Source organism: Cyphomyrmex costatus, unplaced genomic scaffold, assembly GCF_001594065.2.
Source record: "Cyphomyrmex costatus isolate MS0001 unplaced genomic scaffold, Ccosl1.0 scaffold742, whole genome shotgun sequence".
NCBI lineage: Eukaryota > Metazoa > Arthropoda > Insecta > Hymenoptera > Formicidae > Cyphomyrmex > Cyphomyrmex costatus.
The window spans coordinates 106,705-124,493 of record NW_017280314.1 but is presented as its reverse complement, the minus strand read 5'-3'; the positions used below and the strand labels follow the sequence as shown (position 1 = coordinate 124,493).

The 17,789-nt window shown below is 31.3% G+C and overlaps 1 protein-coding gene across 1 annotated transcript in view; it reads right to left on the bottom strand.

Moving 5' to 3' along the window:
- LOC108780813 (trace amine-associated receptor 9) overlaps positions 1-17,789 on the bottom strand; it is a 47,797-nt gene that overhangs the window by 25,709 nt on the left and 4,299 nt on the right. Inside the window, exons 3-5 of the mRNA XM_018548630.1 lie at positions 6,846-6,962; positions 1,506-1,660; positions 671-818 (exon numbers count right to left, since the gene is read on the bottom strand). Coding sequence (XP_018404132.1) covers positions 671-818; positions 1,506-1,660; positions 6,846-6,962 — 420 coding nt within the window. The remainder of the gene's footprint in view (positions 1-670; positions 819-1,505; positions 1,661-6,845; positions 6,963-17,789) is intronic.

Here is a 17,789-nt window from a genome sequence, read left to right as displayed (position 1 = left end):
GGGGGGGAGAGGGGGGGTGCGGTGGGTCGAAGATGGTGAAGGTGTGAGTGAAAGGTGAGAGGGGATGTTAAAAAGTTTTAATACAGCCTTGAATGTAAATAGAGAAGGAGAAGAAGAAGGAGACGTTTCTTAATTTTTCATTAAAATCATTACTTTTCGACCGCTTGTATCTCCAGAACAGCTTGACCGATTTTTAATTTTTTTGGCCCAAATTACTCGTGACGATGCCGCCTTTCAGGACATATAACGTTCGATTAAAAATTTTTTGTATTTTAATTAGTTATGCATCCCCGAAAAATGGACTTTGGTGGCTCGGGATAAGAGACTTGGTAGTGTCTTTCAGTTTTTGATTTGAACATGGCCGGAGACACTATCGCGTCTCCTGATTTGCAAAATGACAGTTTCGCAATTTGTGCTGGGCTGCGTTCAGCCTAGGTAATTCTAGACTATAGTATTATAGCAAAAATGCACCCAAGAGTTACCTAGGCGTAATTCCTGAACGCAGCCCTGTGTAACGTATTTGTGTACACAGTGAATTATTTGTCAATTATTTGTAACGTTTTCGCTTACATTTTACCGAATTGTTTTGTTAATTATCATCAATCGAAATGCTTCGGCAATAAACTGTCGATTTTAAACTGCATTCACAAAGCGAATAAACTTGACTTACCCTTTCTATATGGCCGCCACTAACGACCTCCGGTGTGTTAACACAGACTACTCTTTTCAAGCGTAGTTTGTTAACATGGAAAGCCGAGCCGTAACAGTACATCAGCACCATCGTCGTCGGGAAATAAAAACAGCAACACGCCAGGATCCTGAAAAAGGAGATACGATAAAGAGCATTTTCCGACCCAGAAAGGCAGTAATTAGCGTGTCATATGCAAACGGGAATATAACTAGGTACAGTGAAGAAGATATCTCTTCAAAGAAGATAACTTAGTTAGTACAAATAGATGACGCAAAATCTGATGAAACATACGTGAAGTTATTAGTATCTATAATACGATAAAAATAGTATTACGATGCATTTATATCAACTTTCTCTGTAATAAATTAACATGTTTCGTAATGTAGCTACTTCGTGAGGTTGACTCTATCTCGCGTGCATTTAAATCATCATAAACTTGTTTATATTCTATTTTCAAAACGTTTACAAAAGCCGTAATATAAATAGATAATTCTGTTTGAACTAATGTGGCGAGATAGAGTTTCTAAAGTACCAATCCGATAAAAACATTACGATAGGTCGAACTAACCTAGTCTTTCGTATTTAGCACCCCGGTTTAGATCAGACTTTAAGCGTACCGGAAGGGAACATTAACGCGGATATATCACTATCTTTCACGGTTGACCGCCTCAGTATTCTCCCAAGTCGATCGACCGCGCGGCGTTCTCAACATTAAATTGTAATTATCCGCAATTGGTCACCGGCGTAGTGAACAAATGTGACGAGCAAGGTCGTGAAATGTCGAGCTTATCACCGGCATTCGCTGTGGCGATACCTAAGAGACGCTCGAGCGAAGAAAGGGTCGCAGGCGAGGAGACCAGACCCGTTGAAGTAGTAACCGCCTCTCGGGAGTACCAGAACCCCGAAAATTGCCACGCTTGCTATCCAAGTGGTCGACATCACTGCCACGCAGCCTTGCCGCATGTAATACTGTGTCAACATAGACAGAAAACGATCACTCTTTTTCACCTATACGCTGAGCGTTTTATAGATATGGTGCACATACATGCATATATATGTATTTGTCTATATATTTTTATCGGTCCAGACCGGAGCTTGTTTGCACACATTCTATATCTTTCGTAGTATATCATACGCGGCCGTGTCGTTTACTCAAATGATTACATGCACTGTTTTTTTTTTTATCAGAAATCTCATTGTTTAATTAGATTAGACAAAATATTTAATATTGTGTGGTATGTGATAAATAAGTACTGCTATTCTATTAAATATTTAAATGTATGATGTAATTCTCCAAATAGTAATCAAATAAAATGTATACAAATAGCCTCGAGTTGAACATAAATGTAATTAAAAAAGTAAAACAAAAAAGAAATATTAAAATATTGTTTCTCAAAAATATGTGTATATTATTGTATATTAAATGCATATTTAAAATTTATATATTTTATAATGTAACTTATATAACCTTTTTTATAATAAATAACGATGAGAATAAGCCATTTACGGTCAAGCTTGATCTTGAATGCTTCTAATATAATTTCGTGCGAATTTATGTGTATTATTATATGTATATTATATGTACTACGTATGTAAATCCTTAAATGCGCTCTCAAATTTTTTTCGGACTTACAACGCAAATTAATAAACTACCGTAGTACTATCACGAGTTAAATTGACAAACAATCCAACAATTTTTGATGCTCATTGCATCTTGGATCTTAATAATATGTTGAATGATATATTAAAATCTATGAATGACATATTAAAAATCTGTAAATAATTTAATTACATTGCGAAAAATATTACCTCGGCCTGTAGTCGAACCCGGATTGCCTGCTTACGCGCAATCTTCTTTATAGTATAATTATTTTATAATATAACTTATAATTATATTAAATTCACACGGCATTTTCTATGAGAATTTTATAAAAATGTCATATAAAGGTTAAAAGCTATCTTTTAAAAACATCGATTACACTAGTTTTAGATACATTGCATTCAGTGAAGTCATTCTTCATCTGACCAAATCTCTCCAAGCAAATAAAGAAAGTTCCACGAACTAGTTTTATCGACGGTCCACTTTTACAGCATAAACCCGGTGTGTTAAGTATTATCGAGATTAACCTCGTCCTGATCCCAAAAGACGATCAATGGAATGACATTCGAAATTGCTGCTCTTTAAGTAGTAAGGATAAACGCTTATGCGACGTCTTTTTTTGTTACAAATGCGATCCGCGCGCGCGTGTTTTAACTTAAAAATATTATTTAAAAATATAAAAAATATTGAGATATCAAATGTTGGTAGAAAAATATAAAAAAATATTAAAGTGTATACAGAAATATCACAGATATTCACACAATGAAAATTACTATATAAAAATATCAAAATTTTTGTGTGATCATAGATATTTAAAATGAACTATTTTTTTTAGCATTTCTTTTTTCATTTAATGAATACGAGATAGTATCAAGAAGTATAAATTTAATATACAAACTTAATATACTTAATTAAAGACGTATTCTTGAGAACAATAATTTTCTTCGAGATTTTTCTTTTTTTATGTTTAACTACAAAATTTATAATTTATCAGTACCCAAAAGCTTTCATGTGCTCTTATATATTAAAAACAACTAAATTTTTATCTTTAAAACGTAATTACACTTTAAAAATAAAATGTTAAAATTAACAATAAAAACAATAAGAATCTAATTGAAACGTACATGTGAAAATACAACTAATAGAAAATAAGAAAATTAAAATTAATATCTTTTTGTACAAAATTTATTTCTTAAATTAGATATTATTTACTCAATATAAGACGTATTAACAATGTTATGAAATAAAACTTAATGATTGTGATCGCATGTGAAAATTATAACTATAGTTACAAATGATACTTAAAGAGCTACTAATATAGACACCATTTTAAGTTGCATCTTATAATTAGTTCTGTGTTGGAGAATTCCTGAAAATATTATACTATCAGAGATACCGATCCGTGTAAAATAGTGTAAGGGTTGATATTATCTGCGCATTGTGAACATCAGAAACAAAGGCTAAAGACCAAGTTGTCGAGATTTGGAACTAAATACGTGCTGTAGCCAGTTCAAATATGGCTAAAGCTGAAACACGAAACTCTATCTGCGAACTAACATAATACATATTATAGTACAATAAGAGCAAATGTGAAATTAAAATCGAGAAGCAACAGCTTCTATCGATCGAATATAAAAAGAGACAAAGTTACAAAGTTTGCCAGAATTCGATGACGGCCAAACGTTCGATAGGCGGAAAATTACGGAATGAATGGAAGACACGACTCAGCGATTTGTCGGACGCCTTTCTTTTACCAGTGATTTTCATTCGCTGTGCTTTTTTTCACTTTAGTGATTGTGCAAATAGCAATTCTATTCCATTCTTTTATTTTATTCTATTATTTTACTCCATTATTTTATTCTATTCACTCATTTTATTAAAGAAAAGAACAACTTCTTTTGCGTGGCATTGATGAAATTTTGAACAAAAAATTTGTTGCTAATGTTATAACATTATGAATATCTTTAAAATTGTCATTTTTTGCACATTGATATCATTTTTATCAAAATTGTAATAGATTTTGAAAAACGGAGACAAAAATACATTAAAAATACCTAAAACTGTTAAAACAATTTTTTTCATGAAATATTTGTGATATTTAGAAACTAAAACTTAAGAGAATGTAATTTAATAATTATATAAATGAAAATTATATGGGACGTAAAGAAATATTTGTATATGGAAATTACTATCTTATCAATTGTAACGTGAAAATAAAATATAGGCAACGAATTGCACATTTTCTAAAAGAAAAGAAGAATTATAAAATAGCGGGAGATATATATTGAAAAGTCTAATACAGGTAGCGCTAGAAAACCGTATTCTTTGAAGTGAATCTGTTGGTGATACATATATAAAATGATTGAAAATTTTTTTACATTTCTTCTTACTTTTAAATACTTTTGAGAATTAAAATATTTTTTTATTGGCTTTTTCTTTTAAACGCTCTTAGAATGATTCTTCAGATTTCTTTATCTACTGGATCTGTATTAGGTTAAAATTTATAACATTTTCTTTTTTCAACAACTCAAAAGTTAGAAATAGGATATTTTTGAGCCGCTTTGTTGTCTTTGCTACACATAAATTTCACTCTAGTTACACACGATGCATTGCTACAGGAATAGAAGGATATGTGGTAGACGAACGACAGGCCGCGGTGACATTTTGCATTTTGATGTGCTTTTAAATCTCCGAAATTCATTTTGGCGCTTAAACCAGAGTAAACCACGTCCGAGCTTTGACAAACCGTAGTGTGAAACTACAGGCATGTTACGGATCCTGCTAATAGCGCTCGTAAACTTTGCAGTTGTTACGTAAAAGTTACTTTTAAAACGCTCGATCGCTTTTGTTGCTGCTGTTCGAGAAAGGTGATGCAAAATTACTGGATTATATTAACTTGCGGTAATCGATAGGTCGAAATTTCAGAAGTAATTTAACAGATTAATAGCTTCCTGGCACGTTCAGGCAAGTTAGTTTTGACGAGCTTTATTTTTAAGTAAACTCTATTAAGCGAACTTTACAAAATTGCCCAGTACTCTTTATAAATTATAGTTTCACAGAAAACGTATCCAATCCTCAATCCACAATGAGTTTTCATATATTTCTTTTACATTTTATTTTTTATATGAAATATTTAAAAAAGAGTTGAGAGAAAAAATATATCGACAATATATATATATTGTGTATACATTGTATGTATTCTGCGATTTTTAGTATTTTATATAAAAATTATTTTATATAAAAAAGAATGAAGGAGATAAACAATATTCCATTTATGAAAGCAGTGCAGATGTATGCGCTTACTAATTTTCGCACTCTTTTGTTATGACAATACAAAACAGAAACGATTGCTATTATTTTTATTTCGCTGAGTAGCGTGAGATATTCTAGATCCCAAAGAGACTAAGAGATTATTTTTTGAAATGGAATTCCTACTCTCTATTCCGTTAAGCTTTCAATCTTTTTTAATATTCATTTCAATGGCTTTCATGTCTATATTTGACGTATATTACATGTTATATTATGTATATGAAACTGTGTAACATATATATATATATATATATATAATGGATACAAGATTGAAAAAGATGTTCTGCGAACATCGGGATACCGATATTTTAGCTATGTCGATATTAAACCTCCAAAAGCAACATATAATATCTTTATCCTTTAAACGTGATTACGAACGAATGATATCAGATTGTCGCATCTTATGAATAAGATGATTGTAACGTGTATAACGAGAAATATTTTCATTCCCCAGATTCATGAATACGAATATCGTCAAATATTCTCATATTATATTCATGAAATGTGAAATGATTGTATCAATAGCCGATTTACGATGGGTTTTATTTTCTTGTGAATTCAAACGAATTGAACAAGTTTTTCTATTACCTACTATTTTCATCGAGCAACAGTTATTTTAGTCTGAAACGACAATTGTCTGTAATCAAATCAACTATTCGATCATTTCACTTTATATCGTGTTTAACAAGAGAAAATTTACGATTGTCGATGGATCGAATGAATCGAGAGAATAATTCGGAGAATGAATCTCTGCAGAAGAAACTTATGATACGACATCGAATGACATCGATTGATACGAAATTCCGTTAGAAATAATTATTAAAAAATTAGAATTTTATTATAGTAACTCGAAAATGATGGTTATAAGGTAAAATTTTTATGCATTTTATTTTTGATAGAAAATATGACTGTATTTTTTTTAAACATTTATAATAATTAAAGATTACATAACTTTATTATAAAATACAAATATTAAAAGATAAAAATTTTTAATACGCATAATGCATCTGCAGCTTGTAAAAATAATTGAAATTTTAATATTTAATATAAAAGGTGAAAAATATAAATTTTAAAATGAGAATAATTTATAAAATAAAAGATGTCTCTATAAGGAACATTGCAATTTGTTAAAATGTTTATTCTCTCAGATTTATTACAATACTAATAATTGAAATACATATGTGTTTATTAGTAATTAATAGTTTAATAATTGTTAAATGAATAAAGACGGTAAAATAGGCTTACCCTTTTAGAAGAGTGCTTGTGATAGCGATGAGGGTGCAGCATGCAAACATAACGGTCGATTGCCATGCAGACGAGGATAACAGCGCTCTGTTGAGTCAAAGCGCCTCTAAGGAGTGCCTGGAACAGTAAAAGTTTTCAAAAGAGCAAACGAGATTCTTCAAGTGTCGCACACTCTTTCTTTCTTTCGTTCTTTCTTTTTCTCAGCTTTCTCAAATAAAATAAGTTATAACTTCTTGAAAAAGTGCATAGGTCGATAAGCAGCGAGACAAGTCAGATAGGCGAGAAGTTTTGATGAGTTGAGAGAGCGTCGAAAAAAGTCTACTGTATAAGAAGCGCCTCACAATCATTACATTCTTTTTAATTTTTTACAAATCTAACAATAGTTTTTTATTTATTAAAAAAAAGTAACAATTAAAATCAGAGATTATACAAGTACGTCTATCGCTACATATTTATACTCAGATGTTATTAAGAATAATTTATTAATGAAGGATATATCCAGAAAAGTTGAAAAACATGATATCTACACATTTAATTATTTTTTGATAAAAACTATTAACTCAAACAGGTTTTGATCAATATTTTATACGTATATCGGTGAGTGTTTTACATAAAATTTTTAATTAAAAATATTAAAAAATAGCGCCGGCACAACTGTTCGCGTCTGACTTGTCCATAGCAATTTACGGTAACCATCGTAGCATAGCCTTTGTTATACTGATTTCGTTTAAAATTTTAGTTTCTTTACAATAAAAAAAAAGCGAATGGTAGTTTTCTTTTTACAAAAAAATTACACTCTTTAAATTCAGAAGTCCACTATTTCATTAAAATTAAATAAATTGAAAAATGAAGGACTCTTTATATAAAAATAATAATAATTAAACGAAGATAAAGGACAATTAGATATTTCAATCTTTTAATATTATGTATCATAAGCGGCTAAGTACTTTTGTTTTATTTTATTTTAAGTAATTTGATGTATTATATATACATATTTTTTAAATCTATATTATATATTCAATGTTATAACCGCTTTATTATTTTTATTTACGATTTGATTCTAATTGTCCTTTATTTTCGTTTAATTATTATTATTTTTATTAAAATTGAAAATATCTAATGATTGGCTATGATAAAGATTAGATTTAATAATTTTTTTTTCAGGAATTTGTTGTAAATGTGTTTTGTTTCAAATAAACTGAAATCTACGATTTTACCGCTCAGGATAAGCTTAGCCAATAATTGTGCACTATTTTTTAAGTAAAAATTTTATACATCACTCATTAATATATGTATATATTATAATATTGTTCATAATCTTGTATGAATAAAGTTAACAAAAATTTCGTAAAAGTTATTAAAAATAGGCTTCTCTTTTTGATCATTCTAGATGTATTGTATATCCTCTTTAGCAATATAAACATGCATACGCTATAAATAGTAATATATGTATGTAAATATTAATTTATTGATTAATAATAATTTTGCAGTTGATTGAATTGTCAATTAGTTTATCCTAGATACATGTCTTTCCTGCATGATTATAACAAAATAATCAGGGTTTTACCACTGATGAGCGGCAGCTTGTGGTTTACCGCAGATGCCACAATGCTTCGCGGTAATTTTGTATCGGACATCGGAATTTCCGCGAGAATCGTTGCCCTAATTTGAGTGTATATACAGAGATAAAATCATTTAATTAATTGCTATAGGTCAACAATGGAGATTGACTTAATTAACATTATAGTATCATTGATTATTTACGCTAATGTTTCGTGTAGATGGCGTTACAATTACGTTGTACACATTTTTAAACCTAGAGCTGAGTCTACACTGTAATTAAATGTCACGCTTGAATAAAAAAAGAACCACATTCATATTGTTTCCACGTCGCGCAATATTGTTTCCGCGTTGTTGCACTTATCTACCTGCGAATTTTAGTCTGCAATTAAATAGCGTGATGTAGTTTTTGTAAATTCTGTGCATATAAACACTACAATTAAAATTGAATTTACGCATGTTAATTAAAATAAAATTGTAAAATATAGTTTTGTAGATTCCAGGAATAAATAACAAATATTATTATTACAACGAACAGTCGGTTTTCAATTATCATAATAACGTAATTAACATTAAGGGATCGGATAATACAAATTTCCATTGTTAAGTTTTAATTAGGTATAAGATATAAATAATTTCCTTTTTTTAAATAAATGAAAGAGTAATGTATAGGTTCTATATTTATGAAAAGAGAGGACTTTTATTGAAGAATATGAGCAATTTTTGAAAAAGTATCATTACTTACTAATTAATGCTTATATTTTGTGCAAATATCGCTTAAAGACTAATATGCAGTAATGTATCGATTACGGACACATACTGGGTCAATTCCTGATAACTCGATCTACGAATGGACTGTCGACTAATTTGTTCACCAAGCGTACATACATTACACGAAACAAGCTGTCAGACGGCAAATTGCCAGTAGGATCACCGCCAGTCCTTTCAGCCAATTAAAATCAACTATCTCTAGAATTGAGGGCAAGAGGAACGCAATTGCAACTATAAATTAACGTGCATTACGCTTCAGAAATTTAGAATTCTTATATTACTATTTTTTAGAAATATGCGGATTAATTCTTAATATTTTTTTAAATGTGACAAAATACAAATAGAGGGGCGTATTGGTTTATATATTGATTCTAACAATAAATTTTTAAATATATAAATTATTGTCTTTATAAGTTAACGCTATATATTGACGATAAATAAACGAGATTCTATTAAACAAGATAGGTCAAAAAAGATTTTTATATATATTTAACAATAATTATACTAACTAACTTAAATTCCATTGATATTTATTGCACATGTAAAAATATTTTTTAGCTCTACTGGATATCATTAAAATCAAATAGATTCGAAAGAAATAAAATATTATCGACATGTAATTTATCTCTCGAAATATTATAGTTGTTATTTATACATTAAATTCATAAAACGTAATCTCCTTATAAGCATAAAGTGTATAAATATGTATAAAAAGTTAGATATTTTATAATTCTGCTAAAGTTGAGAATAAAAAAAAAATTAAACTATAGAGTATATTTTCTCAAGCAAATGTTGTATAACGCATGCACGGCTGCGGCATACACGTTGAACCACATATTGAGCAATCTCGTAGCTATATCTGCTAACATCAGCCGTCGTTTGAGACCGATATGCCGGTCTGCTTTGAAGCGGACACTTGGGATGTAACGAGATGTACACTATCGGGATACGCTCTATCCGGCAGGTGCCGGGCGAGACGAACGAGACGGAGGATACGGTTCGATCTCTGGGAAAGGGAAATGATTCCAAATGTCGCAAGCCGCTGAAGGCGACAGCTTGATTCGATGAATCAAGGCGACGACGGTGTTCCCGTAAAGAAACGACAAGGCGAGGAGTGCGACTGTACCAAGTATAATATGTTTTAAGATGGTTACCATGGTGACCGTTGGCGTATGGCCAGGAAAAAGCTCCGATAATCTAAAGGGGCCAGGATCGGTCTGGCCTCGTTTCGCGCTACCCCCGAAACACTCTCTCGGAAGACCTTAACCGAATATTTTCGTCACGAACTAACTTATCTCCGAGTAATCGCTAACCCTTTGTCGTGACTCGTCCTCGTCGCGTCGGATATCGTCACTGAGACTTTTAATGGAACATCGAACTAACTTTTATTTAACATAGCTACGATCGAAATAATTGGTACAACGAGTTTGATCCCTTGGTTCGCCGCGCCGAGGAAATACCGTTGAGAAATAACGGCGAGCATCGGAGTTTCGCGAAATTGCATTTACTCTGAAACGACCTTGGGCCGATTGCAGTAGCGCGTTATACAACGTGCATCCTTTTAGTGGAGAACGTCCTGCTTTTTGTTGAAATTTTGGTGGCGCTTCGGCAAACGCGCGAGCATTTAATTGCGAGACTTTCACAGTGCGCCGACACAGAAAATACAACAATCACACAACGAAAAAATAAACTTAACAATCTGGCGGAGTTGACTTTTATTCGACAACGGTAGTTTCCAGATGCCAATGGCAACGATTTGTTCCATTTTCCATGGGGTTTCCTTGCACGTACGTTATTGAGAATCTGAGGCACATCACCACCATGTCACGCACACGAAACGTGCCGCATCTTTCGTAGAAATTCGTGATCGCCTTTCTCAACGCGCAATACAATTCTTCGCTCGTCGCCAATAAATGAAACGGACATCAGCACGGCAATTCGCGGCTAAGGTGTGTACCCGGAATTGTGGAATATTAAGTTCGCAATCGCATTACTGCCGCGGCAGCGCTAGAATTTTTCAGGTCACTTTATCACCGTGAAAAGAGAAAAAGAAGAACCCGGTGTCGCGAAGCGATGAACAGCGTTAGTGCTTCGGCGACATCGTAGCTCGTTCAGATAAGTAATGACATTATGCAGCTAAATGCAGATAGCGAGCGTTGGGAAACTTACCAATAAATGATTTGGAGTTCGTTTTATACCAACTAATAATTAGCAGGCAAACTTGCAAGAGAAGTCCGCTGTTCATTTGGGGATAATATCGTGAATAAAAAAGATCGAACATATTTTAATTATCGAAAAAAAACACAGGTTCTTTTTATTAATATTTATTGAAACAAAATAATTGTTTTTCATTTATATCATGTCGCATAGTTAAGAATTAAAGAAGAAGATAATACAAGATAGTATATAAACGAAGAATCTTAAGACACAAATGTGATCACACATCTGAATAATTACTAAAAGCACTAAAAATCTAACTTACTTAAACCTTTAAAGCTTTAAGCAGCATCAACAACAATATTTTAAGGCGTCAAATTCAAGTTTTAAGTCTTAAGTTGTAAAAATTGATCAATAAATAGTGTACAAATTAGTTCGATCCGTTTTTTGTGTTCAAAAATACATTTGTATTTCAAAACAAAATGAATAAACAGATTAATTAAAGTATTGTCCATCGCTGGCTACTACTTTTTCCCATCTCTCAGGCAATTTTCGAATCTCGAAAAAATGACTCGTCTTTGGAGGCGATCATCTTTTGGAAAACGGACCGAACTAATTTGTACTCCCAATATATTAATGACAAGGTACACTATCATATTATAATTATTGTTAATTTTGTATTAATTCTTTTGATCACGATTACTTTTAGAATATCACATTTTATACAATTTGACTTTTTAATTGATTGACTCATGAAGAACACGAACAAAATAATTTTAGAAGAATAATGAATTTTGTAATATTCACCAGATAATAATGAATTTATTTGTCTTTATTGTAACATTGAGAATGACCCGATCGGAGTCGAAACGTTTGTCTTTGTAGCTATATATTATTATTACTTGAATTAAAGTTTTTTGTTTGTTACATCGTCAGCTTTTTGCCTATTTTTTATTTATATTGTTTTATACTTACAGAGTCTTATATTAATTAGTATTTTTATACTTTTTATTTCAATCGTTTTTTATTTAAATCTTTTTATTTTTATACGTTTTATTTAAATGCGTTACTGCATCTATGAATACATGAATATGACTCATTTTTTTTTAATGTTCAGAAATGTTCCCTCTTTTGAATATGATCATCGATTTTCGACGTCAGCAAAAAATTTAAAAAATCCTCAAAGCTTATGGTGTCCAAATTGAGTCCAGTTATCTTAGTAATATCATAATTTAAATTGGCTAAATAAATGTATTCTATATACAAGTTCTTATCATTTTTATATTTTTTTATTTTAAATATCATTTTAATGTATCAAAAAAATGATTTTAATTACATTTTGAAATGATTATTTAAAATATTAAAAAGATTGCATTGAAATGATTTCAATTGCATCGAGAAATCATTATACAAAAAGTTGCTATATTGATTAAGGAACTTAACAGTATTATATTGCATTAAACACGATAGTAAACAGCAAGACCATAACATGGTAACAGTGGTCGCTTTCAGTGATTCTATTCTAGCGCATCACTAAGCAAGAATAAGCGGCGTATTAGTTTATCGAAGTTTACGATTTGGTTTCTAGCGAATATCTGAATACACAAATCCATCGCGGCCCGGGGTTATCGCTTAGACCCGAGAGATTTGTTGCCACTAAGAATAGATTCTATGAATATCGAGTGGCTAGAGACGATTTACCATCCTGGAATATCTAGATACTGCGAGAACGGCACATCTCCGTATTATTCTCACACTTTTTCCCGATGGAGCAATTGTCAACGCAATGTATATATACACCTATATATATGTATGATCGACCCGTTCTCAATTATATTTCTCCGCTGGCAATTTTCGATATTTGCACGTGCAGCATCAAGAGGGCTAAAAGTTGATTTGGCAGTAAGATTCTGTTTCGAATTAAAAACTTAAAAATCGCAGTATTAAAAAATTTTAAATAAAACACGATTAACAAAAAAACTCGAAGTCATTTAACACAGAATCGAACACTCCAAAACGTTTTAATTTTTTCAGTAAAATCGGGTAAAAACATCGCCCGTTGTTTTTGTATTATCCATTGTATGTTAAAAGTACCGATAAAAGCAATATAATACGTGATAAATATAATAGGAGGTTAATTCAAATTAAAGTAAAAGCAGCGTTTAATAATTCGTTTAATAACTCGAATGTTGTTGCTTATTATTGTCATGGATACTCTGTTTGTTTAAAATGAGCAGAATGTAATTAAGCGACCATTAACAGCGATGTAACATTAATTACTGTTAATGTCGGTAAATCGTTACAACACATAGACCATCAAATAATAACTTTGATTCAATCCTATATAATTGTCGCCGCGCGCCGCTGCGCTGAAAAAGAGTTCATCGAAAAGGAGCACAGAAACGGAACTACGAGCATGCCGCTTTTATTCACTGTTCACGTGAAGTTTTACACGTTTGGAATTTTACTTGTTTCCACGTTCTCTTTCTAGCTTGCCGGCAGTCTGGCGCACTATCAACACTACCGTTACGCCCTACGGGATAATAGATTTGTACGAGGCTACTCTTTATGTTAATGGATCGCTGTGACTAAATCAGCTCGCGCGCGTACTATTACTTTCGTTCATTTATCAAAAGTTGTTAGTAATTGTGAGTTGTACGGCTCTACATTCATTGCGTTTAACGACGACGTTTTTTGGGAGAAAAAGAGAAAAGAAAAAAAGTTTTCAGAAGGGGGGGGGATCTCGAGGGATCTAAGAGTACACATATAAAATATGAAAGAAAATGGTATGCACAATTTGAAATGTATCAAATGTACATAGAATGTTACATCATATATGCGAAACGTAACAAGAGTATGAAACAAGACTTCTACTTGAGCTAGAGATGTTAACTTTCCATCGTTCTTCTATCCATTTGAAAGATAAGGAGACTGGATGTGCGAAGTGCATGCGAAGACGTCTCCAAGACGCAGGTATTTGTATATAGGAATATTATCCTCACAGTTTTTATGAAATTCCTATAGGTGTCGAGATCTCTGATTTTCTATTTCGATGGTTCTCGTAAAATTTTATTGTCCGCAGCACCGAGTTCTATCTGAATATCTACACGGCTGTTACATACCTCAATCATACGTATATCTGACAATTCTTTTGAAATATCCACTATCAGAGTCATAATACTTTATGTAGCAAAGATTGCTACATAAAGTATTATGCATTTTGAAAAAATTATCGGATATTTCTTTATTGTATCGTATTAATGCATGTCAGTGCAGTGCAGTGATTGGAAGTATCATATATGCTCCACGTAAAGAACTATAATATTTATATGATTAAATCTAAATTAATTTCAATAAAAAATAAATAAAACTAATTTAACAAATTTCAAAGCCAGAATGTCGTCTATCAAATCAATTGTCAAGATTGTACTGCGTCTTATGTAGGATAAACAAAAAGACAACTCAAGACCCGTGCAAATGAACATAGAAATAATTTAAAGCAGAGTTCCTCCAGACTCTCCGTCATCTCTGAACATAGATTAAATTATGATCACAATTTTGATTGGGAAGGAGCCTTAATTCTAGATATCGAAAAGAATTACTATAAAAGAATTATCTCTCAGAGATGTTACACATTAAAAAACAAAGCAAAGGTATCAACTCTAAAAAAAGACACGAATAGACTGGACAACTCTTACAGTTATCTATTGAAAAGTATCAAACAAATAAATAAATGTCAAATTGAATGAGACAATGCCACTGCTTTACGAATGTAATTTCGGTGCGCTATCAAAGAATTACATTCATAGTATATAAATTCACACACAATTATTTAGAAGCATCCAACTTAGACCGCTGTGGCGTTGTCTCATTCGGTTTGAAATTTCGCGATCCAATAAGAATTGATATTAAATAAATATCGTTCCGACGTCCTGAGAATCTGTCTGTCACCATTGTAACACTAGCGCCTAACAGAATCAGACAAATACGTAAAGATACTCCTGTTTTCACACATCTTATTGTAAGAAATTCAATTTTATCACCAAATAAATATTATAATTAATTGATGTAGTACAGAAATTGACAATAATAAACAATAATTGAAAATTTACGTTTAAACGATTCATCCCGTCTTACCTCTTGACTACTTTTATATTATATTGACGACAATGAATTTCTCACTTTAGACACAATTTACACACAAAAAACAGGAGAATCAATTTATTCGAAACAATTTGTACCACATCATGTCGCTTAGATCGTAAGATTATCATCTCTATGACTTTTTAATATCTTCAAGAATCGCTGAGGAGGGACCCATGTGAGTTCCAAAACGTTCAATATCGTTATATTATTTTTTTATATTATATTCTTTATAAATTTTTATTTTTATGCTGTACTAACATTGTAAACTTGAAATTTATTTTATAAAAACATCTTATTACTGCTCGATTTGGACCGAATTTCTTTATACCAGAAAAATAAATTAAGAAGAAAAAGTGTCTGCCCCGTGAACCGAAATATTAATCATTAAAGTCGACGATTCTTATTCAGATTAGGAGATCTGTCACAATCTCTACAAAAAATGTGTAGAATGTATAAAATGCGCACAATGGTGCAAAATCATCGCAACGCTCACTGACTATATGTATATTGCCAGCGTCATATTTACTTCTTGCGGCAAAAATTCCAAAAGGATCATTTCCCCCACTCCGTAACGGCAATGATGACGTCTTAATATATAAAATTTTCAGATTCGGATTTTGCATCACAATACCTCCGTTCATAGGATTCGTAGAGGAAAAAATAAAAATACGTATTGTACAACCGGAGTGTCAGCTATCGATTAAGCGTACGTAGACCGATTCAGCCGTTATTGAGGTGTAATAACCTTGAAACTCCTTTAAAACTTGCGGTCTCGCGTAAAAGAGGCAGTATCGTTGGCTTAGTGCCGAGACACTACCGGGTCTCCTGAAAACTATATATATGATCCGTAAAGAAATGTCTAAATACTTACAAAAATAGTGTAAAAATCTGTATAATATATCATATATTATATTATTGTTTAAAAAATTGTTTAATTATGACATATCTTCTTAATTATTAGATATTTACGTTTCGCATCTGTTTATTAATACCTTCTCTGAGTTTGTTCTTACTAATTGTACTATACTTGTACCTTCACAATTTATTTCAGCTATACAGAAACTCGCACTCTCGGTGCTTATTCATTTCCTTTGTTTATAGTCTCTACTTGCTACTGCATTATCTTTTATTCGTTTTAGTCGTTTATCCTTCTATCGCTCATCTCATTCTTTGTTATGCTTTTTCTTAAAGATAGAATATCGAGAAGTATTTTAAAAACATTGCTAGTTATTAATGTACACGTGTAAATGAATGAATCCTTTCTGCTATCTTTAAAGAATGTACTCTTTTTATTTCGAAAATTCCCGCATGAAGTACTTCTTTAAAAATATATCTTCTTAAATCTTATTTTGCAATATTTATTTTGATATAATAATCTATACAGATTGCAATTGTAAAATACATTTCTTAACTGGAATTCTCAAGAGTCATTGCTGAGTTCTCCACAAAAAGAAATGTAAGTTTTTTAGATAGACACAATTATTTAATTTTATCAAATACATATATAATTATTATATAATATTATTTAATTTTCTTTTTATAATGTTCGTTTTATTTTTTTATAATATTTGATCGATAACTGATAATTTATTCGACGTTTTAATTGTAATTGGTTGAAAAAGATGGTTCCCACTTTGTTTTACACATTTAAATAAATTTACACATAACTTCGATATCCGAAAGTGATGCAACGTAAAAATCCTGATGGTAACGAACCGTGTTTTGACACGATATCATGCACATCTCCAGAGAAGCAAAGCCGAAACATCGGAAAACATCAACATCTTAGATATCAGAAAGGTATATTTCGATATAACGCGACGTATATCTCTGCGTAGTTCGAGTCTTATCGGGGAAATATGGCGAAGATGATTTGTTGTTATGGATATGGCTATACATAACTTACGATATTCAGATAAAAATGATTTACTCGATCCATTCTCTCTATTCCTATGTATATTATGTATGAATATGTACTCTAAATATGCAATGATACAAAAAACGATCATATATACTAAAATGACGATATTTGTTAATTAATGTATCGGCCAAGTATAACAACTATTACAGACATTATTTTTCTATTGTTTATATTATTGTCAGAGATAATCAAATAAAGAAATAAATTAATAAAAATTTGTGATTAAACATCACAAACATCAATCAACATTCAGCATCTGGTTTAAAAAAGAAATTAATGTGAACAAAAAACTTATGTAGCTAAACAGATCACATTATACTGCTTTCAGGGAATCTCTCTCTCTCTCTCTCTCTCTCTCTCTCTCTCTCTCTCTCTCTCTCTATTGTTTT